Raw genomic sequence first — 24,001 nt, forward strand, 5'->3', positions numbered from 1 at the left:
CTCGGATGCATTATGCATCGACGCAATAGGAAACGACTACTATTCCATAGTGTTACACTTTACGAATCATTGAGGAGTAAACGTATAAGTGCTAATGGTGGTGGTATTGGTTATGTTTGAGAGTAGTTCAAGCGAGAACACTTCCTCTGTACTTTGCTCATATTATCCGAATGTTACTTCGGATAACCACGAATCCACGATTGTTCTAGTACAAAGAAATCAAAGAAATTGCTTGATGAAGGCCTCAGATGCATTATTTTCCTAACAGATGTTGAGCCAGAAAGCTATCCTGAACGCATGTTACACAACATTTCCAACTATTTTAAATGTATCGCTTGCTTAAATAATTTCTTGGGATCGGGGAGATCATCCATCGCGACACGGCCACCTTCACGACGTTGCTTCAGGTGAATAAAAGAACACCGTGTGAGATGCGATATCGCATCGCTAAACAATTCGACATTTGCCCCCCGTAACACCACCCCCGTCGGCGGGTTCATTTGAATAGAGGGAGAGAGGGAGAGAGTGCGGTCACCTGATATGGTGCACAACATTTCAAAATACTGAAATATGAGCCACGAAGCAAGCATTTTCAACGAGAATAAGCGTCGATAGGCGAGAGGAGAAATTCACGCTTGTAAAGTGAAGAGAAAAATCTCTCTCCCCCCTCTTAGACAGCTAAATGTGCGATCTTAACGGTGCTATGCTAACATAAACGTAAGTGCAACACATATAAGCATTGAAGCGTTTAGTTAGAGACAATTTTTAGGTGGGGAACACCATTGAATCGTTTAAACCTAATAACATGCGAATCGCTGATTCCTTCCCGATGAAAACGCCTTTAATTCTCAAGTCTCGCACACAATTTGCATACTTCAAGCTTGTCGAGCAATTAGCTGTCACCGGTGAGAGCGAATGTGAGGTGGAGCGAGGGGAAAAAATCATCCCCTCACTTCTTCGTCTTCACTTGTAAACAGCCTAATAGGCTCGTTAGTTTCACAGTTTTGACATCATGCTAAATGAAAAAAAATTGGTGAAGTGAGCAACAAATGAAGCATTATTCGAATCTCTAAACTTAATTCCCCACGTCTCGGTCGTCAATACAAACAATGAGAAGAAGATTGGTAGGCAAGGAGAGGAAAAAACGACGTAGATGAGAAAGCAAAGGTGAATCGATACGGATAAACTGTTCAAAAGAAGGCAACAGCGATGAGGAGGGGAAATTTTGCGGATTTGTGTTAACGTTCACGTGACAGCTCATGCATTTCCGATGGGCATTTGGGGACCGGAGAAAGAAACGTGGACCGGTGCCACGAATTTGTTACTACGAGATGTTGATACATAAAAAAACTAGAATGAAAAAAAATTGATGACTTACGATATATCCGGCTGTTTCGGGAAGTACACGCGATACAGGCTGCTCTCTGAATACAGGACGTCGTGGATCCGGGACCGGTACAGTGGCCTTCTTTAGTTTCGGCCCTCCGTTAGTAAGCGGTGTAGTCTCAAGTACGGGCTCAAGCGGTGGATTAACAATCGAATTATTGTTTAGATGATTGTTGTTGGTTAATGTGGCTAACGAATGGGTTGAGGGCAACGGTGACCTCCGAATAGGGGCAAACTGCGCAGAGGTGCTCGATGATAGGGACATGGGGATGGGACCATAGGGCCCACACGACGGTTACTCGGCGGACCGCAACATCTAAGTCGGCAATCAAATACTGAACGCAACACGTTTGCACTCACAATCGAGGGAGAGAGAGCTTAGGCCGTAAAAATACGTGAAGCCGCAATCGAAGAACGAACGAACGGCACACGCACACACTCTCCCTTCGGGTGTATATAATGAACACACTATTCGAATGCGTTTCAGGCACCGCACGTGCCACTTCGGTGTGGGAAACGGCTTTTAGCAAGTACAAATAGTAGAGCAAGTAATAGCAAGACTGGGCGCTCGGGTGGGCGGCGCCATTCGAACGCGCGCCCATGGGACGGCATAAATCAGTCTGCGGGCCAACACAGGGCACAACACGGGGACCATACGGATACGGATCAACACTTCCGGATCATCCGACGACGTCTCTTCAGGAACAGCCGACCTCAGCTCCTTGCCCCTTGCCCTTTGCCGCCCGATCGCTGCACCCGAACAAATGATGAACGTGGCGCGTTTTCTTTTGTTAATGGCTCCTCTAGTTCCTCCTCCTCTAGTTCTAGTTCCTCTGAACCTTCACCGCCCAGACGTTTTTCACTCGTTCCTCATTCTCGTACAGGATGAGCAGCGCTGCAGAGTTTGACGACGCTTCTAGGGTTAATACAATTTTACATAGATTTTTTCTAAACATCTTTGATAAGTCTTGGCGACAGAAATGTCATATTTAATGTTATGCGCTAGGACGAGTGTTTTACGTTGTGTATGTTTGGTGATGTGTCGGCTAAGTTACTTCATCACATCCCTGATAATCAGGTTACGTGTGTGTGTGTGTGCGTTCACCAATACAGCAATACATAGCAGTAAAGTAGCAACATCTGCCGTCCGTTTGATGATGGTGTGAAAATCTGCTGGCGTAGGTGAAAATTATTAATGGATTCTTAGTCATTAGCTCAGGAAAATCTTATCGCCTACTCCTGGCGAAGCTCTCTACGTCATTAGAAGATGATTGAAGTGAAACGAATTTACCAATTACATAATTGTTCAAAATCAGATTACTTATTATTCAGTTTATTAGAGGACCTCGTTGAGCGTAATGGAATGTTTCCGGCATGTCTCCGTTAGTGCATTGTTGGTTTCCGCTTAAAATCTGATCGACAACCTACTACTACATCTATCAAATTACTGCTTTTAGTGAGCAATGTTATGAGTTATCCTGGTAATAAGAAAAATATAAGCGCGTTTTAATCTATAGTCATGTTGTACCTTCATAAAGATTTCTGGGAAGATGGTGACATTAATACATGATGTTAGATCCTCAAAACACTCATTTACGAAAGAGTTAAATTTGAAAAATTTACAAAAAAAAAAATGAGAAGGAAAAAGAAGAATAGCTAATGAAGCAGCATTATATTTATTTGGAAGAATTTCAGGAGTATAATTAAGAGTAATATTGTACCAGAGTAAGTCCACGGTGATTCGTTTCGAATTCCCTTATTTTAACTCCACAATTTTTCACAAGGATATCTTCGAACCCTAAGTCAAACCACCACCACCAACTTTCTGCGAAATCCGTTTATCATTGTGGAATGTCAAACAAATGACACGCTTCCATTTCGAACACGAATACTTTCCATAACGCTGGCAGTTATTCCCCAGGCACTCATAACTTTAGCGAGTTATGAGTGATTCGAGGTCAACGATTGGCAGATGTCCCCTTTCAAAGTTCACAAAGACGTTCGTAATTTTTTTTCTCGTTTTTCTTGAAAGAATTGACAAAGATTCGTATAAAAATGCACCTGTCATGAGGTAAATCTATTAGGGGGATTTTGATTAGGATCTAGTTCAAATGTGGAACAAATAAAAGTACGACATGTCTAGTTCGAGTTTTCCAGAGTTCTTTGATTATAAAGCGTAATACTGCTGTCATAGTCATTCTAACCATTTCTTTGAATTGTTACTCATATATTCCAAGGATTTGTTGCATTTGACTTGGATGTAAGATAATTAAATGAAGAGTCATAATAATTTAGAACATCCGTGAACACCCTCTCTTCGTTTTCGATGTTTTTCCTCGAAAGGTGGTTACAAAAGTTCACCTCTTGAGAGTAGAAAAACATGATGAAATATTCACCATCATGCTAATGCATATATACGAAATACTGCAGCGAGTTGTTGATGGGAAATTTTTGCCAAATTTGAATGAAATTTTGATAATGGTACCCTATATTTTGACATATGAACTACACTCCAATTCCACTCCAGGTACCACTTTCATCCTGTAACGAAACAAATGTTCTGCGACACATTTCAAACGCCCTTATTCATTTCTTTAATCGCTTCTTCTCAGAACTATGCCAGTTTTTTATGGACAATTTCCTTGACATCTCTTTCATTGCAGAGAATTATATGCAATCTTTTATTTTAAAGTGAACCGTCAGCAAAACAATATTGAAAACCCCATAAAATTTTTAAATGTTTCCCGAAGAGACCGCAGTTTCGAGTATGAAATTATAAGGTGAAAAGTAGTTAAATGCCTAAAGTTGTACGTATGTTGCTAGAAACTTGTCAAGATTACCTTCAAAAATGCTATAGAAATAGAATTCGTTCGCCCATGAAATAACATTAAGGAAAGTATTACACTTCACAACAACATCATACGAAAAAGTAAACATAAATGTTACTAGAGCACCTATTTTTCCGCAATAAGATGTGATTGAATGGGATTTAAATTCAAAAAAAAAATCCCTCTCGGGCAATTTTTTTGTAGCAGTGCTTAAATTTCGGCTGAAGTCTTTAGAATCTTGAGTAATTCAAATAAAGTAAGGAAAAAATATTGGGTTCAGATACGATTCCTCCATTTTCAGTCAGCAAATCCCGACAGAAGCCTGTATTAATATCGTTCACATGGATTCTATGAATATAGCTTAAGATTTGCCTCCAGTATATGGAAAGATGCAAGAAATAGTCAATGGAAAAGAAAAGGAGGAAAGCAGGAAAATTGAGGATGTGAAGAAGATGCGAAGAAGAAATGTTTAGGGAATATACAGCTATCCTGTGGCCTTAATTTTAATATATTTGAGAAGAGGTTCGGAAAGAGGAAAAAATTCCTAACTTCAGAAGTTTTGAAGATCACTTAACTTCGAAGACTGAGTAAATTGTGTAGAAATTTTTAAAACAGTTTAAAGATTAAGTAAATTGCGCTGGAATTTTTCAAGCAATTCAGCAAACAATGTCTTTACAGTACAATAACAAATTTATAATTTCTAAAGTTTATAATTTCTTTCTTTTTCCAGATGAGCTGGCAGAACTGTACAAATATTGTCCAAAAGAAATCGTGAAACATACTCACCAGAAGTAAAGACTGGCGCTCGTTGATCAGATGCCCTGAAAATGTTATAATTATTTGATATTCTATAAAAAATCACTTTAAAAATCGCAATATCTCTTTGCATTTAGCAGAAAAACCACAGATTTACAGATGTGCTTTACAAGGGAAGCATAATGCTGAAAGTAATGGGAATCTTAGTGATTACTGAACTAAAGAAGCCATGATTCTGGAGAAAAAACGGAAAATTTCCAGAACCTTTGCACAAGAATAATGTATAATAATTTTCAGAATAGGGAGCAAACGAAAAAATAAACATTGAAATCAAGGTGAATTTATGAAATCAGATTATCATGGTAAAACAATGGTTAACAGGTAATTATTAATAATTACATATATTTCTCACACTATTTCATCCGCTAATTTATTTTCTTAACATCGCAAATAAGAAATATAAGGACAAATAATTAATAAGAAATAATGAAAACAAATAGTATATGGTTTTTCATGTTTTAAAATTAAAAAAAGGAGACTTTGCTTAGGAATAAATGAGTTGTTCCAGTTTTTATAGCAACATTAAAGATATTTAGGATAAGAATTTTTCAAAATAATTTTCAAATCAAATTTTTCAAAAAAAATAAAATACAATAATTTTTCAAATAAATACAAAATATAATTCGATTTAATAATTTTTCTAGCGAAGAAAAATCAGTGCAGCCGAAGGAGCACTGTGAATGCACGAATGGGATGTGTCTCTAGGAGCTGCGAAAATGTGAACATTTTTCGAAGAATGCAGCAGTAGCAGTTTTCTTCGAAGACCTGTGAAGCAATTGCTTAGCGCCTTGAAATTGTAACAAAATGAGGCCGTTCAGGAAGCGAATCTCGCTTTACTGCAATTGAAATCGAGAATCTTACTTCTCCTGATTAATCAGATGATACTGAACGTTTGAGGATTCGTCTAGAAAAGGTGCATTAAATCCCGTTATCCAGAGGAAGATAAGACCTGAATGTGGGTGAGCGTTTGATTAAGCTGAGCAGTCAGTCGGTTAGGTTAGATCGGCAATAGGATAGGCAATTAAAACGCTTCACAGATCTGCCCTCATTTCTTCACCTTCGTAATCCTGAAATAGTAGAAAGGAAAAAAACCTCGCTTTTAAGCCTCCATTCTGCTATTTGTCTTCCTTCTCAATTTGTCATCTTCGTTTAATTTCAGAGCAGCGAATTTGTATACGTGAATTTCGTCGTATCATTCGAAAATCCCCAACGTTTCAAATTCTTCAAGTTTTTCCGTTAAATGACGATCCAGAAAAGTAGGATCACACCGTTTTTAACCGCAGATGATCGACTGAACGACCATATGCGAATAGAATGCGGTGAAAACGAGCGCATCGCGGCGATTATCAAGCGCTAAGAACGTGGGAAGCAATCTGCTTCCGCATCCTAAATATCCTGAATCGGAATGAAATCCAATAACTTTTAAACTTTATGGTATGTCCAACCACGAACAACGAGACGAAAATAATAACTATCAGGAAAAAAAAGAAACGAGAAAATAACGAGAAATACAAAAGAAATCAAAGCTAAAAGGTTCAACGATAATTTTTTGATGTTTCGTATGCACGTTGCTTTTGCCTAATGGATTTTCGATTTTCGAGAACGATTCGTACAAAAAAAAACTCAAAAAATCCCATGATACTTAATTATGAATGAGATTAATAGGATTAATGAAGCAATTCCTGATTTCCACGAATCTAACATTGGGAAGCCATCGTGTTTCCATTTTAAATTCACAAAGTGAGAATAGAACAAGTGAAGTGTTGCGCTGTGTCCAGAAATTAATTCAAGAAAAACTGATTTAAACGTATTTCGATTGATGACAGCGAATTTCTGCACCAAAAAATGAAACTGGTGCTTTTAACTGACACCTAATACTTGTGGGAAAACTAAAAATAATGCAAAACAAAATGAAAGAATGAACGTCATTTTCAGGAAAAAAAAGCAATAGCACAGCAATATTCTAGGAAAAAAAACGATATTTCAAAGTAGTAAAGATTATATAAAAATAAAGATTAGGGTGCTTAGGGAAGTGGAAAAAGAAAGAAATGTTAAAGAAGAGGAGGAAAGAGGAAAAAAAAACCGGCGGAACGCTTCCATAGCCACGACACCTAAACGACGGACGACAACACAGCCGGCCGTTACACATGGAAAATTCAATGCGAAAACGCGTACGGGTTAACTTATGGCTGAAAGCAGTAACACAATTAGCCGTTAGTTCATTCTGATGCCGTCTTATGCTCATTTAGATTTGCGAACATTGTTATTTTGTGGCAGATGAATAGAAAAATATGTTGAATGGCTTCTATATTCACCGTAGACAACGAATTAATAAGAAACCAGAAAGAATCCGATCATGTAGAAATCATTGCGGATTCTTCTTCAGGACACAATGATGAAACAGGTGTTCCCGTTCGAAAAAAAGAGGAGGAAGAAGAAGAAGAAGCGAATAATAGGAGAACTAAAAAAAGGTGCTTTTTGGTTTAAATGATAAATATTTTTAGCGAAAAAATCACGAAACAACAAGCACCAATATGTTGCCGAACGTACCTAGTTTAATGGAGCGGATTAAAAGCAAATCTTCCACTCAAATGCCACCTGTCAGTGCCGGGAACAGCTCAAATCCAAGCAAAACGAACCGCTGCGCCTTTTTCGGCGCAACATTTTCGCTATATAATCGAGTTTTCACATTTTTAGCATGATATTTTCGGTGAAAATATTGGAAAAATTCTCCCAAAATTTTTCCTAATATTTTATATGTCATGTAGATTTTGTTTATACTAGTAACAACTATAGTTGTTGGTATCCAGTAGATGGAGCAATATTACTACTATATTATGAGTCGCGGTCAAGTTTTGAATTCAATTTGTGTGTAGCACTCGTCATACTACATCACCACATAAACAAACTCTACGCAAGTTTTTACTCGTTCCTGTTGGACCGATCCTAACGGTATCCTTGTTTCATAGGGAAACCGGGGAAAAAAACTGTCACATAGATAAACAAGTATGAGCACATACTTAATGTGGCGGCATCAAACTCATAAAGAAAAATCCATAAGTTTGGAAGAAAAGCGTAATGCAACTGAGTCCAAGGAAATTTTCGTCGTCCTAATATACGATTTCATATTGCGTCAGAGATCACATTAGTGGAAAAGCAATGGGAAATGAACGAAATGTGGCCATTGAAAGACTATAACAAAATGGAATAATGAACGGAGAAAGAGGAAGAGAGATGGTTAGAGGAGGAAGAAGAGCGAGAGAAAGAGAGAGGGAGAGAGGATTGAAACAGTTTGAATATGCTTTTAGTATAGCTTGTAAGCCGAAAGGTGTATTGACTCGATTTTTTTTTCTTGTCTATTCATGGCGAACCAATTGACCGACACGAAAACTGCGAGTTATTGCTAAGTTCGGGAATAGGCAAAAACAACGACTGAAGTGAGAGTGAGGTGGAGCGAACTGCTAGCGTTGAGAAAGCAGCACTTTCCTCGTTCAGCAATATGATTTACACATTGACAAGCTCACCACGAAAACCGGATAAAAAACCGAGAACCTGGTGCGCACCGAAATGCCTGAAATTTATCGGGTTTACACATTTGAACAGACGAAAATTAGTTCGTAAGAATATGAATGCAAATCATATCGACGGAATTGATCGTGGATAAACATCGAGAGAAGCTCATCTATAATAAAAAAAAGAGTAGAATTTTCCCATGCAGTTTTAGGAGCTGCTTAGAACCGACGCCTTTGGCGCATTTTTCGTTGCTGCACATTTCGAGAAAATCGTGAATTTCCTCCTGCCTTTCATGTAACCAAAGTGATTTCTCATTGTGTTATGGAATTATCTTAAAAAAAGAACATTTAAAGCATTGGGAGATGCCAGGTGATCCTGAACCAAATATCCACAAGGTTTTAACGCTACGAAATTTTGGAAACTTTTTAAAGATTCCCGAAAAGGTTCCAATCATGAGAACAAAGAAGTATTAATATTCAGCAATAAAATGTTAAAAAGCTACCGCATGAGTTCTTTTGAGTCAGTTTTTTTCCTAGGTGGGAAGTAACCCCCACCGTTACTTCCTAAAGGAATCATAGATCATGTTCCTGTACGATACCATTCCCATAATTAAAAATTATTCTTTTGAGAAATACAAAAGAAAATATTTTGAACATCTTCAAATAGAATCAGATAAAGCCAATAATTCGTAAAAGAGATAATTCTTCTGTGAAAAAAGAATACTCAACAAAAAATCTTTTATTTCGTTTAAGCGAAATACATCTAAATTAATTAGCACTCTATTAGAAACGTATAAGTTGATACCAAGTATTTTTTGTGAGGAGTCTTAAGAGAAAATATTTCAAAAAATATATGTTGTGTCAGAGGTTCAGTGTAATATATTTTTTATGGTTAACAGATTCGAAAAAAAAATTAAAATGATAAAAGTTCTTCGGAAACAGAACAGACTCTCAGTTATTTGTGTGCATTTGCATGTCAACTAATTATAAAAGTCCGAAAAAAAGAACGATCATAGATTTTTTCCGATTAGAGGAAAATTAACAACGTAACGTGGAAAAGAATTAGGAATGTGTTCATAGTTAAATAGGAGGCGGAAACGAAAACAAAGAAGTGCTTTTCGTGCTGGTGTGTTCACTCGTAATGTTTGTCCACTAGAGAATTCTTGAAGGCAGCAAATAGGAATTCGAATGCCATTTATTGCGTACACATAAACAAAACGTAGAATCAATTCTTGTTCGGGAAAAAAAAACTTGGTTTTTTTCCATAAGGACGTAAAATTCTGAAATATTTGAAATATTTTGATTTTATAATGATCACAATGACAGATTGTTGTCCAAAAATACTATTTCTTGAACTCTTGGGTTCATTACAGTCTATTAAGAAGTTCTGAGGGAAAAAAATTTTCTGCACGGATTGAAGGAAGATGTCAAGTCTCATGATGAGATTGGTAATGCTAACAAGAAAGCAAATGGAATGGGAGTCTCCTAAGCAGGCCGTTAATGGCGCCCCCCACCCCGGCCCGGCCCAATATCCCCCGGGCACCGCTTTATTTGAATACGGTCGACATGCAAAACTGACATGGATCTTTTTGGAGGCAAACGAGACATCATAGAAGAATTATCGAGGAGACCACTCAGATGCATTTATTTTGTGTGGTGGTGTTACGTTGTTAATTTTCATTAACGTTACATAGTTAATTTTACTTTAATCCAGAAAAATTTATGATCGGTATTGCAAAAATAAATGAAGAAATTTTGTGTTAAGGAGAAATGAATTAGTGGAATATATAAAAAGTGTATTCCAAATTATTTGTACGCTTTCTTTGAGGATTTGGGGAACGGAGAAAATATGAATAATCAAAATAAGGATTTGAAAAGTATCAAAAGAGTTAAAATTCATCGATCTATACGAAATTTGCTCAACTATTGTGGTCGACTTAAAAATGTGTGGAAAGCTACGTTGAAGAGAAATGAAAATTATGGAACCGTTGATCTATTGAGACAAATTGTTAGCATTCTTGAGGAACTCGGATTTTGGAGTTCGCATACGGATTTTGCCCTGTGAAAAGGAGAAAAGGTCGTTCTCACATGCAGGGGGTAAGACAGGAATGAGTTATTAAGTCTTTCATCCTTGTTCGAAAGCGCTACGCCTTGAATTCAAACTCGTCTCGCCTATTTTTCTAGACAGGAAGAAAAATTTTAAAAAAATAGGCAGCAGACATAAGCTTAAAAATGAGATCATTCGGCTAACAATAGAAAGGGAGAGAAAATACACCGCAATCTTTTAAACTGTATTCTTTTTCAGGGGATAAATCATTAAGATTTTTCATAGTTTTTTTGTTCAAGTTTTCTAACACGTATTTTCTTATATCCTTGAAATTTCGATCATTTATTGGCAAGATACAGTAATATAAGGATGATATTTACTATTAACAGGCTTTATTATAAATATATGATCGTTTCTTTGGATATTTTGTGCAGTGTAACCCTCTGTCGCTGATGAAAATTGTTTTAAAAACGTTTCGTTGATGAGTGAGAGGTAAGTAAGGATTAACAGAAGTTTATGGATATGAATGGTATGTTCCCTGGGGAAGAACAATGTTACTAAATAAGAAATCCATTCAAGATGACTCCTTGGTGAATATCCACGATAAATGTAAAGAAAAATAAAAGAAAAATCCACATATCGGTTAGCATAGAGAGGTGCTCAATGTTGCATCCATCGCATATTACGAGAAGCAGACGTCAGTTCAAACAGACATATGTCGCTCCGTTTCTGCTTTCAGGCATTTTTTGTTAGTTTTAGTCAAATTTCATCGAATGCAACGCTCAAACCACATTATCATGAGAGTTAAATTGATTACGGGGTTTTTTTCCAAAAAAAAAAAAACGAACGAACAAGAAGTAAATTAATGAGTGGGTTGTGTGCTTATAAAGGGCTTAAAATAAATTTACTACGTGTAAAGTATATTATTCTATGAGAAGTTAGTGATTCTCAGTAATAATGCTTGAATTTAAAAAAAAACATCTGCTATGAGTAGTCGTTCAAGTTATATTCAGTAAAATTTTATTTCATTTGAGGACACCATCGTATATCTTTTAAATCCAGATACATTCGATTTAAAGTACGGAAAAATACATTACCTATAAAAGATGTTTGTATTATATGGAATATTTCACATTTTACGTAAATGAATAAGAGGACATTTATATTTTATTTTAGAAGTTATTTATTTTTAAATTTTACAAAGATTTTTATACTTGTGAGAAAAAAAATCGTTAAAAGTAGATGAATCTAAATAGTACTTTCATTTCCACAATCTCGAGGGAATATACCTTCATTAAGGAATCTTAAGCAGTGTACTAATGGAATTTTGATCATGGCGAGAAAAAAATGCTGGAATTCTTTAAAACCTACACATTTTTGCGGAGGAGAACGAAATTGAGGTATAAGATTTTTAAAATACAAATTAGAAAGAATTAACGGGGAAGTGTTTGAACAAATAATAGAGGGATAAAAAAGAATGATGAATTTTAATAGCAGCAGCAGCAAAGAAGAAAAGAAACGAGAAACTGCGCAGAGAATGAACGACCATTTGCGGGACTCTCTCCTTCTAATCTTTTCTTTCATAATTAACCGGACACGAGTCGAAATGCAAAGTCATTACTCAAAACGAAACGCGCACTGAGGATTGACTGCGCAAAACCCTCTAAACTATGGGAAAACGAGCGCATTTCCGTGGACTACTCCACGGATTGTCGCCGACGAAATCCACACATTTGCACCACACGTCTGTTGGTTGGCCGAGTTAAAGAGAAGGTTTTTTTTCCCTTAATGCACCATTCGAATAGTGTGCATTGTGTTCGGCTGTGTAATTTCTCGAAGCAAATTCAGTAACTTATGGGTAATTGTGGTGAACATTCAGGGGATAAAAAAAGGATGGATGAAAAAAAAATGAAATGATTTTTCAATTATTCAATAATAAATGATCGTTATGATGTCGCCGCTATACGTTTTGAAGATTATTTTGTCGTTGAGCAGCAGCGAGCAGCAAATGACAATTGACTAATAATAATGTGGGTCAGAAGGGAAGAAGATGCCAGTAGGCATCCACTATGAATTACTAATTTCTACAGCCATATCGAATTTCGAGCACATATGGACAGACTATTCATATTCCTATGGCCGGCATATGATCCCATATAGAAATCGTCGCCACACGTTTATATAAGATATATTCAGGTGTTCCGTTACAAAGCGCAGTCAAGTGTGAAACGAGGGTATTTCGCCGTTTTTTTCTCTTCACCTCGTCGGACGTCATTGGTGGAAATTTCCAAGAAAACGTGCTGAATTGCATTCAACACCATCATCATCGATGGCCGAAAAAAACAAATCAACAATAATGATGGTTAGTGGATTAAAGGAAGAAAAACAACAACAGCAACTCACTTTTGGCGTGGTTAACGTTCGGATTGTTGTTGTTGAAGGTGGCGATTTTCTTCCAAGTGTTGCTCGGCAAAGCGATGTCGTTGAGAGTGAAAAGTAGAGGCTCTTTCGAATTATAGGATTTTGAGACAACCGCGGTGAAACACAATTAAGGACCGGTAATGGACGATGCTCAGCCTCAAGGGGAAAACGAGAAGTTTCGGGAATACACACACACACACCACTCAACCATTGCTTCATTGCAATGTGATGAGATGACGAACAGATAGTAAAAGGTTGGAAGGAAACGAAAAAAAAAAACGTTATTTTAATTTTATTTTTGAACGTACTCGTTGCAAAGTTATGTAATAGTATATTACTATGTGGTTGTTTATTTCAAAAAAACATTATTCACAGAATATAAACAACCCATCGACTGCACAATATACAGCAACACACTAATAGCACCACCAGTGCCAATGACTGTTCCAGACATTTCACGACTGCATCCAGTAAGGATTCAGTTTGTTTGAAGGCACCGTTTTCAATGTTTCTAGTACGATTTTTCCGAAGAATTACTGGATTTTTGATATGTAACTACGGCTAAATTGTGTACGGAATTGTGAGAGACTTCAAAGGAATTCCTATAGGTTGCTGTCATAAAATTTTTCGTTCAAACCAAAATTTAATGCAAATAAAATAGCCCTAAAGACGAAATCGCAAAGAAAAATAGCAATGAAAAAAGTCTAGGCGTATGTTTATTCAAAATAATTCCGTTTTCACGTCCTCATTTTTGATCAGGAGAATAAACTCGCCCTCAAACCATTTCTAGTGAATTCTTCTCGAAATTTCTGGGATATATCTAGTTGTCGGTAAATATTTTGAAAGTTCAACTGGCTGTATAACAATTGTTCATAAGATAGGAACAATAGAAAGGCAATAGATTAAACAAACTGACATGTCAATCCAGAAGATGCAGAGAAGAATGGAGCGATCATATATTTTCAGAAAAAATGAGCGAAAGATATTAGTTTTCGGTTTACTAATGCAATGGAAAGCAGATATAAACTAACGGATGAACGTCTGATATCCATAGATTTATAGATGTTCTTTTAAATTATCTTAAAATGAACGTCTTAACACGAACGAAAAAAGAAGACATTGGTATTACGCGAACGGCTAATGTGTTTGGAAGAGAGGGTCCTATCAACGTAGCGTGTCTGTTAAAAGGGTTCTGCTTGGCAAATGACCGCCGAGCGTGTCAAATTTCAAGAATCTGGCTTTGTAGAAAATGTAAAAACCTTTGAAGGACACAAAATTATGTACTAGTAGATTTCTGCCAATATTGTTACATAAATAAATTTAAAAAAAAGAACTAGTTCTTAAATATACATACACGTAGATTCTTCAAGTTTTTGATGTCAATATTTTCATACAGAACATTGATTACGAAACAAATAATCGAAATCCAGGACTTTGCGGATTTAATAACATCAACATGTGTATTAGTGCTTATGTAAAGGAGATCCGAGCGTAGTACACTGATGTGAAAGGTTTCGGATTACTGAAAATGACTGCATCATCGCCACGTTGAAACATGTCAGCATAGCGATCATTTGAAGAAAATCTCGCCAGCTACGAATTGCAAGCACTGATGCACGGATTTTTTTTTTCTGGATAACTCATTTACACTTTGTGCGACTTGCCTACATACCTTCGCTCACTGCTCAGCCCCATGAACATTTTGTGAACAAGATAGAAAATGAGGTAAATTGCAAAGATTTTGTTCAAATGAAAAATCCATAAAATCCATGCGATTATATAAATATGACGATATCAGGACTCGCTTCACAGTTTCTTCCTCTCAAAAAGCAGTAGAAGTTAAAATAAACCAAATTACGCATGATCTTGTTTCTGCAGTCATCTGAAAAAAAGGAGGAGTACCAAAAAATTCCTTAAATTGTTCTTTGATAAAATTCCTAAAAATTTCGGAATTTGAAAATATTGAAAACAATGGTGGCCTGAATATAGTAAATGATTATTAATAACTATTGATTTTTCATTTTTAAAGTAGATTTGAAATGCTACGATAAAAATTAATAAAGCACGTAGTTGAAACGATCCTGAAACTAATTTTACAAGGAGAAGCTAATTTAAGATAAAAATGGGCCACATCAGCAGTAGCATGGGGAATTCTTCGACAGCATGCCATCAAAACGTTCCTGAGAAAGGACGGCAACTGTTTTCCCAACGGGACCTAAGTTCCACTTTTTGAGGTCGTTGAAACACAAATCTTCTAGATCTTTCTTAAAAGATAAGCGAGAACAGATGAGAAAGGGTTAGACATCAGATGATACTGTGGTTAAGAAAAAAGTCTGTATGTAATACGAGAGGGCCTTTGAAGTTAGATACAGCAGATGAGGAGAGTGATGAGAGTCAATTTTCATTAATTTTTCCCCGTTTTTTTTTGTGGAAATACTCCAAAGTGTTGACAAGTGATTTGGTTAAATAAGATTTCTTGCTAAACTATAAATACCGTATTTTTTAATTTATAGTAGTAAGTTTGACTCTCAGTGTACTCACAGAGACAAAGGGACTCATCCAGAAAATCTCCCTGAAAATGTTATGGCCGGTGGTGGAAATTGATCAGATTGGTTTCAAGTCAGATTTTCCTCCCTATTAATGATTTTATTTTGATCCTCGTTTTCCAAATGTATTTTATCATTGTGTCATCCAATTCTCGCCAAATTTAGTAAGGAGAATAGCAATTCTCCTCAATTTTTACAGTCATTGGGGAGCAATATTTTTAAACTCAAGAACCAGAATATATTGTATAGCAGAAAACTGTTATTTCAACAGATTTTATATCCTAAAATCAGCCAAAAATATGTCTAAACAAATAGAACGCTTATTTTGGTTTTACTTCCGAAATAAAGCTGATCCTGACTGGAATTTCCATTTTTTCCCCTCCTTATGCCTATGTTTAAGAAATATTTAGTTTCTCAAATTTACAGGATTTATAATGAAAAGGACAAGCTAAAAGCATTACTATGTAACAGCGTTTTAAGTAAAAAAAATACGGCCTTATGTCTTTCCTATCCAGCACCTGCTCCACTTTTTGTTTCTAGGATTCTTAGATCACATGACACGACTATTTTTATGTTCTAGGAAAATTTCTCTTTATTTTATCAGAACCGCTTTAAGACTGCATGTTTTAATCGATAAAAAACAATTATTAAAAGGTGGATATTTAATATTTACCGTCTGGAACATGAATAGTAGTTTTATTTTTTGATTATGAGCAGATGTATTGAATGAAGTGTATTTTAAGTTTATTTCCAAAGTTTCTGTTGAAGTGATGTTTAATGTTTGTTTAAAAAAAAGCTCTCGTATAGCGTAATTACGGGGTTAGAAGTGTACTTAGTAAAATAACTTGTTTCATGTCTTCTACATGTCATTAAAAAACCCCTCATAAGTATTGCAATAAGTGCTACGATTACGAAAATGAGGCTTTTTGCTGTCATAAATTCACTAGCTACTACTACTAAACAGCATACGGTAATTTATTTCCTACATGTCATCCTGAAACTGGTTTCAAATGTAGCATGTTTAAACGTTTCAAATCACCAAAAATCAAACGATAACTATTTGTTTCATGGAAAAAGACATAAGTGAAGAAGCGATTGAATCTTTTCCATGTAAACATTTTTTCGCGTTGAGTGCATAAATGATCTCCTGGATTTGATTCGCCGAACAGGTGTATTTAGTGATAATGAATCGACTCACATTCTAGTTATATATAGAAAAACATAGGTTTGAAAGTTTTCTTTCAAAAAGATTTTAAATTTGAACACATTCCTTCAAAATTAGCAATTATTTGGCGCAATGCTAAAGAATATAGAGGATTCTCGTTGGGAAACTATAGGATCAACAAGGACTTATTATTTCACTATTTATGAGACGTAAGGATTTCCTTCTCTGAACTCGTGGATATTGAACACAAAAGAAAAACAATAACAACAAAAGACCAAGAGAAAACAAAGATCATACGATCAACAAATCAGATTAATCGATGATATTTTGACGTTACAATTCGGTTCATAGCCATTAGTTTCTAACAAACTATTCCGGATCAGACTAAAATTTTAGAAAAAAAAAACAAATTCTCTTCGTAGCAGTACAACAAATTAGTTTTGAAATTAGTTATCTCAATGAAACTTCTCCTGCTGAACCTCTCTTTTGAATCCAGAACATGGAAAAGAGAGATTTTTTCCCTCGGAATATCTTACCTTCTGGATTTATTCAGAATAACTCGCAGAACTTTATAATGAGAACACTCAATTAACTCCCGAAAGGAAAAGGATCATGTCCCAAAATTTAAACAAAATCCATTAACCTGGATAATGACATGTCTATACAAAGGTTTAAAAGTAGAGAAAAAATCCGTAAAATTTTACTCAATATGAAAAAATGCCTTTAATAACGAGGATGAGGAGGATGAAAGTGCTTGGTGGGCGGACTTCTGAGTGCAGAACTCGCTTCGATCGGCAACAGAGATCAAAAATGCATTCGTCAGTTGACTCAGAGCTATGAGATGAACATATGAGTGGAGACAATTCTGGATGTTTTGATCGTTTCGATCAATAGCACATTCTTACAGCGTTATAGCGAATAGCGAATTTCTTTGCAACATCAAAAAGAACTTCTATTTTTTTCTGCTCTACAAAAACTTTCTCTACTGATTGATCTAGTCAGGGATTAAAGTAAAAATATTTATAGATAACTTGGAATTTAAAAAAAAAATGATGAAATGTGTCATTACGAAAAAATGTTAGAAGGAAATAATAACCTCCGGTATAACTATGTAGTGAATGATATCCTGGCACCAAACATTATATTCGTTAAGGAAAACAGTAAAATAAATAAAATAATATAATATATGAATGAAACATAGATAAAACAATAGAAAATTAAAGAAAATTTTGTAGAAACACAAAAGTGGCGACGATTCAAAGCGTACGAAAAATTTGTAAAAAAAAAGAGGAGTTTACTGCACTCCTCATTCCTGTAAATATATTCCTTGGATTCTATTTTAGTGCATGAATATTTTAAGGTCCCTCCTTACATTTTTTTCTTAAAGAAAAAAAAGCGGCGCATAGCAATTTGCGTGAAATTGGAAAAATCATCGCATTCCGTATGTTGATGGAGTTAAAGTGTTGTTTGATTTCACCACAAATAAAAAATAATTCCCCCGTTATTTTTTTAATTGCTTCAAAATAAACCACGTAGACAGCTTTTCAGTCATATGATTCATTCCGTTAACTTAATAATTCATTTTCCATTTATTCATCATTACAAACAAACTATAAACACAATGTACTACAGACTCAACGAAAGCAATCCAGAAAAAATTTGAGAAAAATTCTATGCTTTGACTAGGATATTAAGAAGGACGATCCCGATGAAAAAATAGGCGCCATAATGTCTAGGGGATACAGTAACGAACATTTTTTTCCTGAACAACAATATGAAGTATCTGTGAATTCGATTTTCGCTGAAAGAAGTACATAATATCCAGATATATTTTATTCAGATATATAATAACGGATAAGTAAAAAAAATACTGGAGAAACCCAAAAGAGTGTCATGGTGCAATTGTGGCGTAATTGGTAAGAGGTTCCTCTCTGTAACTGCACGATCAGTCTCTGGTTCGAAACCGCTCTAGTGCCAATTAATCATTTCATCCCTTCGGGGGTCGGTAGATTGGTCCCAAATTTGTCTTTAAGGATAAAAACACTGACTAGACACACATCAGATAGCCCCGGAATCCACTACATGGGCTAGACACGAGTTCGTAAACCACAAACGTTTCTGGATTTAGGTGAACTCGTTTCCGCATCCGAAGCAGTTATAATTTTTTTAAATTTTTTTTTGTATTTTATATTGGTATATTTTTTTGTATTTTTATTTATTCTGATAACTTTGTGGTAGAATTGATCATTATTTTGAATGAAATTTTTGAATTTTGAAATGAATTTTGAATTTTACACACACATTTAGGATAGTAGGAAGACCACCTCAATTTTATGAGGAAGACTGAAGCGAAAGGGAAATTCCGTGCTAGGGACGAGTTTTTTTCAAAATGAATTTTTTCCCGAAAGAGTTTAGGAATAATGATAATGGATCAGTGTCACAATTTCAAAGGCTCCAGGAACTCCTGTGTAGTTTCGAGGTTGTACAAGGAAACATCAGGTGTCATCAATTTTAGAGACAACATTCTCTTTTACGTCCTGTAAATCCATAATCACGTTAATTTTTTTGTGGCGAAAAAAAGTGTTACGGAGTGTTTAAAAATATAAAATGTTTGCCGACGTTGTACAGCATGTTTTTGTTGTTCAAATACGCGTTTGAAAGGTTAATTGCGGCCAAAACCTTGACACTTCTTTGCGATTCCTCAAATGCTATGTATGTACGACCATCAAAGTAATGTCCTATACAACATCAGGAGGGGAACGGAGAAAAAAACGCCCGTCTCACTCGTCTCAAAACTGTTCGGCTGTTCTTTTCGATGTACGTGAACGTCTTGTCTTCTTGAGTGGTGAGCATTCAGTGAGTAAACTGAACACGTACAAGTTATAGTATTTACACAAACATTTGTTTCTTGTTTCTATAAGCTTCACTACAAGATACTGCTTCCATATAAGAATCATGGATAATTGACATTATCATTGTACCCATGATCTAAACGTTTGAATTCTTCCCAGATAGCGCTAGAAATTAACGTCAATGTTCCAATATTATTCAGAAAAAAGTTAATTATCCAACTAAAAAATTCTACTTTTCAGCGAATCTATAATATTTATCTTTCATTTTCGCACTTTTTTTTTCTTCATACACATATTCCATGGTCGCTCTTACTCTTTTTATACATATATACATTTTTAAACATTTTTGTATTATATATGTACATTTATATATACTGTTAAAAAATTTCAACTGTTCCAAAAAAATTATTTTTTCCAAGAACCACACCAGCAGTCATTTTCGCACTTTTTTCTCTTCACACACATATTCCACGCTCTCTCATAGCCTCTATTTATAAAAGTCCATTTATTCATTTATTTTTTGTAAAATTCAGCTGCGTTTGTTTACTGTATACAGTACTATTGGAAAATTTAAAGAAGAACCCGCTGCAAAGTATTCTTTTTTTGAAAAATTTACATATAACGATGATATTTTAACGTTTCGAGAGAAGTTGAATTGTTTGTAAATGAAGTGAAGTGTTGATACATGAATTTTAGATCTAGATTTTTGTTTGTTCATTTGTATTTTTGTTCTTATTTTTTTAAACTTTGTATTTTAGAATTTTAGACATGTTCTTTTTGTATTATAATTTTTAGCCTCTTATTTTTCCAAAGCAGATCAACCGTAAGGGAAAGATTAAAGGGTTATAAAGTCAAATGCATCCTCTTTTCCTGTAAACAATAAGCACGCAATAATTTACCAAATACAGAAAGTTTGACGTTGAAGGTGGTCTTAGTTTGAATTCTTTGCAACGCAAAAAAAAACATATTCTATGTAGACATCAAATGACTACTCCAGTAAATATTGCGAGCTCGTTAAATTTGTTGGATTTTGTTAAATGAGCAAAAAAAATTGATTTCAGGATGACAGCCTCAGTATTGGTCATTTTTTTCACCATGCACTAATAACTGTGGAGTTTTACCTCATTCACTCCAGCCATCATATTTCTCCGTCACAAGTCTGTCATATGTTTCAAAGGACTTTTTTTTTGAGTTTTCCGTGCTGCACGGAAAAAAGATATTATTTTTTCTCTGAAATGGTGGATAAACGCATGGTGTTCTTTTTAAAACACTTTTTTTTGTGAGACGTTCAAATCATGTGAATTCAAAGCGAGTTGTATGGTTTTTGCAGATATTTTACTCAAACTTTCGCTCCTCTTAATGAAAAATAGGAATTTCCTCCTCTCCGTTTTTTGGCAACATTTTTTTTTGTATCCTCATCAGTAAGGATTCGTACTTCATGCATTCACGTTCACGTCGGTACGTTTTTTGAAATGAACATTTGATTTTGCTCATTTTTCTGTTTGACCTGTATGTTTTGATTTCTTCACCGTAATTTTTTTGAAACTCTCAAAGATTCCACTACATAATCCGCTATTTTTGAAGGAAAAAAGTCTGGATTCAGCAAAGAAACGTGGATTTTGTGTATCGTAACATTTTGTTCGAGCAAGGACGGCGGCTACTAGCGTATGTATTTGTGATCGTTTCTTTTGTTAACGCTAGCCGTACGCAATACTTCTATTCATCGTAATACAATCATTTCGCATTGCTATGTGAGGTCGAACACATTTCATTGTTAGCATATGGTTCACAATATCGCTTCACAAAACGTCTACAGTAACGTCTACAGAATTCTCAAAATCTACGACACGTTTTCTGATTGTTTTCGTAGAATCCTTTATTCGTTTTTAGGTCTTACTTTTCCATATTAATAAGCATGAACATCTCTTTTCTTTTCCATACGTAAATCGTGCTATCCGGCATCATTTGAACGCTATGCAAATATGCGTGACCGCCAGCATACGCAAAGCCTGTTATCCATCGAAGAGAGCCTAAGCCTAATCCTTTTGCCGAAAAGCATTACCATGGAATAAGTGAAAAACAAAACCTGCTCTACCGAGTTTTATTACCAACAGAAACGTTACCGTCTGGATGAGAAACTGTGCCAATCGGAAGTCCTTTTAAAACAACAAAGATCACTAAGTACTTAACGATAGGAGCTTGAATGTTCTTTATTTAAGCAAAAAGCACCACCAAGAAATAAAAGAAAAACAAAACCTGTTCTATTCAGTTTTATTAGTTATATAAACATTACCTACTTTATGAGAACCTTTGTCAATCGGAAGTCCCTTTAAGCAACTAAGATTACTAGAAATTTAAAAATAGGAAACTTGAATGTACTTTTTTTCGAGTTTTTTTTTTTCATGGCAGCAAACAAAAAAGAATTGCAAAGTGACAGAGACAAAATCATTGCATCGAACTAAAAAAATGTTGTTGTAGGACTTTGACTTCTCTACATGTTTCCTATCAAATTTTTAATTTACTTTTTTTAATTTTAAGGATATAGAACACAAAAATAATTGTTATTTATTATTGTTACAATTATTATTTAGCCTTCGATTTTTTATGTAATATGTATTGCTATAATATGTGTGGATGTTTCAGCATGAGCCGTTGGCTTGTTATTCCAGAAAAAAAGCAACTGCGATGTTTCCACAAAAAAAAGGGAGTAGTAGTCGGTTTTCAAAACATTTCTTGTTATTTTTTACCTAACAAATATTGAAAAAGTAGTGAATTAACAATTAGCTTAATAAAAGGGAATCTATCATATTGATTTTTTTTTATCCATTATTAAAATATCTCTTATGTGTAATGAAAACAAGATGTGTAAGATGATCTAGAAGTGCATTGACCCTTTTCACGAATGGTTTGAAATACTGATATTTTCGATTTTTGTATGCTGTTTCATTAATTATCATTGTAAATCTTACATTCAATGAGTTCAGTCTCTGCTTCAATATTCATCGCAAAAATTATGCGTGACCTCATAAAAAATAAAATATTTCTCAGGCTTCACCTCCTCCTTAGGCTTGGTGTCTTCGACTAGCTTCACTTCTTCCTTAGGTTTATCTTCCTTCTTCTTTTTCTTATCCTCCTCCTTCGGCTTTTCCTCTTTTTTAGGCATAGCGGCTTCTAGCGCCTTAATCTCATCTTTCGGTTTTGCTTTTTTCTTTTCCTCTTTTCTTAGGAGGTGACAAGGAAAATGTTTAACTCGTAGGAAAAGAAAAACATAGGCGGTTCAAGTCGTAGAACAATGAAAGTCTATGGAATGTAGAGTCGTCGTCCTTATAGAAGGTTTTCTATGAAGACAATAACTATATAATTAATGTTTATATCGTATTACACAAGAATCGGGCAACACTTGATCATTAACATTTCGATTTTCCATGCGATAATTGACGTGGATGATGTCAAAAAGTGAATAGTTCAGATTAATTTCAGCCGACACGATCATTAATGCTAAATTAGGACAACACTTTACTGCAGAAAAATACGTGGAACTTACATTATTGTCCATAATCTATAGAAAACTTCGTAAATGTCATTGACAATTACGAAATGTAACAACATTTTGTGATCCGGTTCTCAATCGTGGAACAAGGTGCACACAAATTGAACAATGTGAGAATTTAACATAATTTCGAGTGGTTTTTTTTTCTCGTTACTTTTTTTTGCGTAACTTTAAATGAAGAATTCTACTACTACATCGTAGGAACATTTGCTGGAAAAATAAACGTCATCGATCGATAATGAACCAGTTAAGTCCCGCCCACATTTATCATCTTTCATTCAGCTCGAAAACTCACGCCCACTCACATAAGGATTAGCGCATTTTCATGCTATTAGCGTTGGGTGTAGCGTCGTCGTCCTCGACGACCTCGTTCTACGGTGTGTGTATGCGTGTGTATGTGTGTGTATGTGTGCGTATATGTGTCTGTAGCTCCACCTTCTATGTGAGTAGCTTGATAGTGAGGCGATCTATCATCTGTTCACCTCACTCAACTTGGAGTTGACACGAAAAAAAAATAGGCGCATAATCCTAGACGAAAACAACTCATTAAGCCAGTGGTCCGGTCCGGGATGTGGTTCACCGTCGAGCTCGTAAACCGTGAAATTGTAAGAAATTAGAGTTTTAATATCGTAACGAGGAGAGTTCATTGTTTCTGTTGTCGTAATTGTTGTTGTGACGATGGGACGACGGGGGTTGAAAATGTTAGCGGGTCGAACGGACGGATACTTCACCGCTGTCAACTGAAAATGTCGTCTGTCATGAATTTTGCCACTACAACTCCTGCCTACCTTACTCTTCTGTTGCCATCAATTCAAATTGATTCATTCTTTCCTGGCCTGTTGTTCTCCCCATCCTCACCAACACACATACACACACTT

The 24,001-nt window shown here is 35.4% G+C and overlaps 2 protein-coding genes across 2 annotated transcripts; both read right to left on the minus strand.

Moving 5' to 3' along the window:
- Positions 1–949: 949 nt before the first annotated feature.
- RB195_026116 (uncharacterized protein) lies at positions 950–1,651 on the minus strand (the record flags this gene model as incomplete). The annotated part of the gene is made up of 2 exons (XM_013437452.2): positions 950–1,015; positions 1,379–1,651. 2 exons carry the CDS (start codon positions 1,649–1,651, stop codon positions 950–952), a joined length of 339 nt encoding a protein of 112 aa, XP_013292906.1.
- Positions 1,652–5,026: 3,375 nt separating this feature from the next.
- RB195_026117 (uncharacterized protein) lies at positions 5,027–22,736 on the minus strand (the record flags this gene model as incomplete). The annotated part of the gene is made up of 3 exons (XM_064214529.1): positions 5,027–5,035; positions 12,993–13,166; positions 22,629–22,736. 3 exons carry the CDS (start codon positions 22,734–22,736, stop codon positions 5,027–5,029), a joined length of 291 nt encoding a protein of 96 aa, XP_064070410.1.
- Between the last annotated feature and the right edge of the window lie 1,265 nt (positions 22,737–24,001).

This window comes from Necator americanus, chromosome X (assembly GCF_031761385.1).
Source record: "Necator americanus strain Aroian chromosome X, whole genome shotgun sequence".
NCBI classification, from domain to species: domain Eukaryota; kingdom Metazoa; phylum Nematoda; class Chromadorea; order Rhabditida; family Ancylostomatidae; genus Necator; species Necator americanus.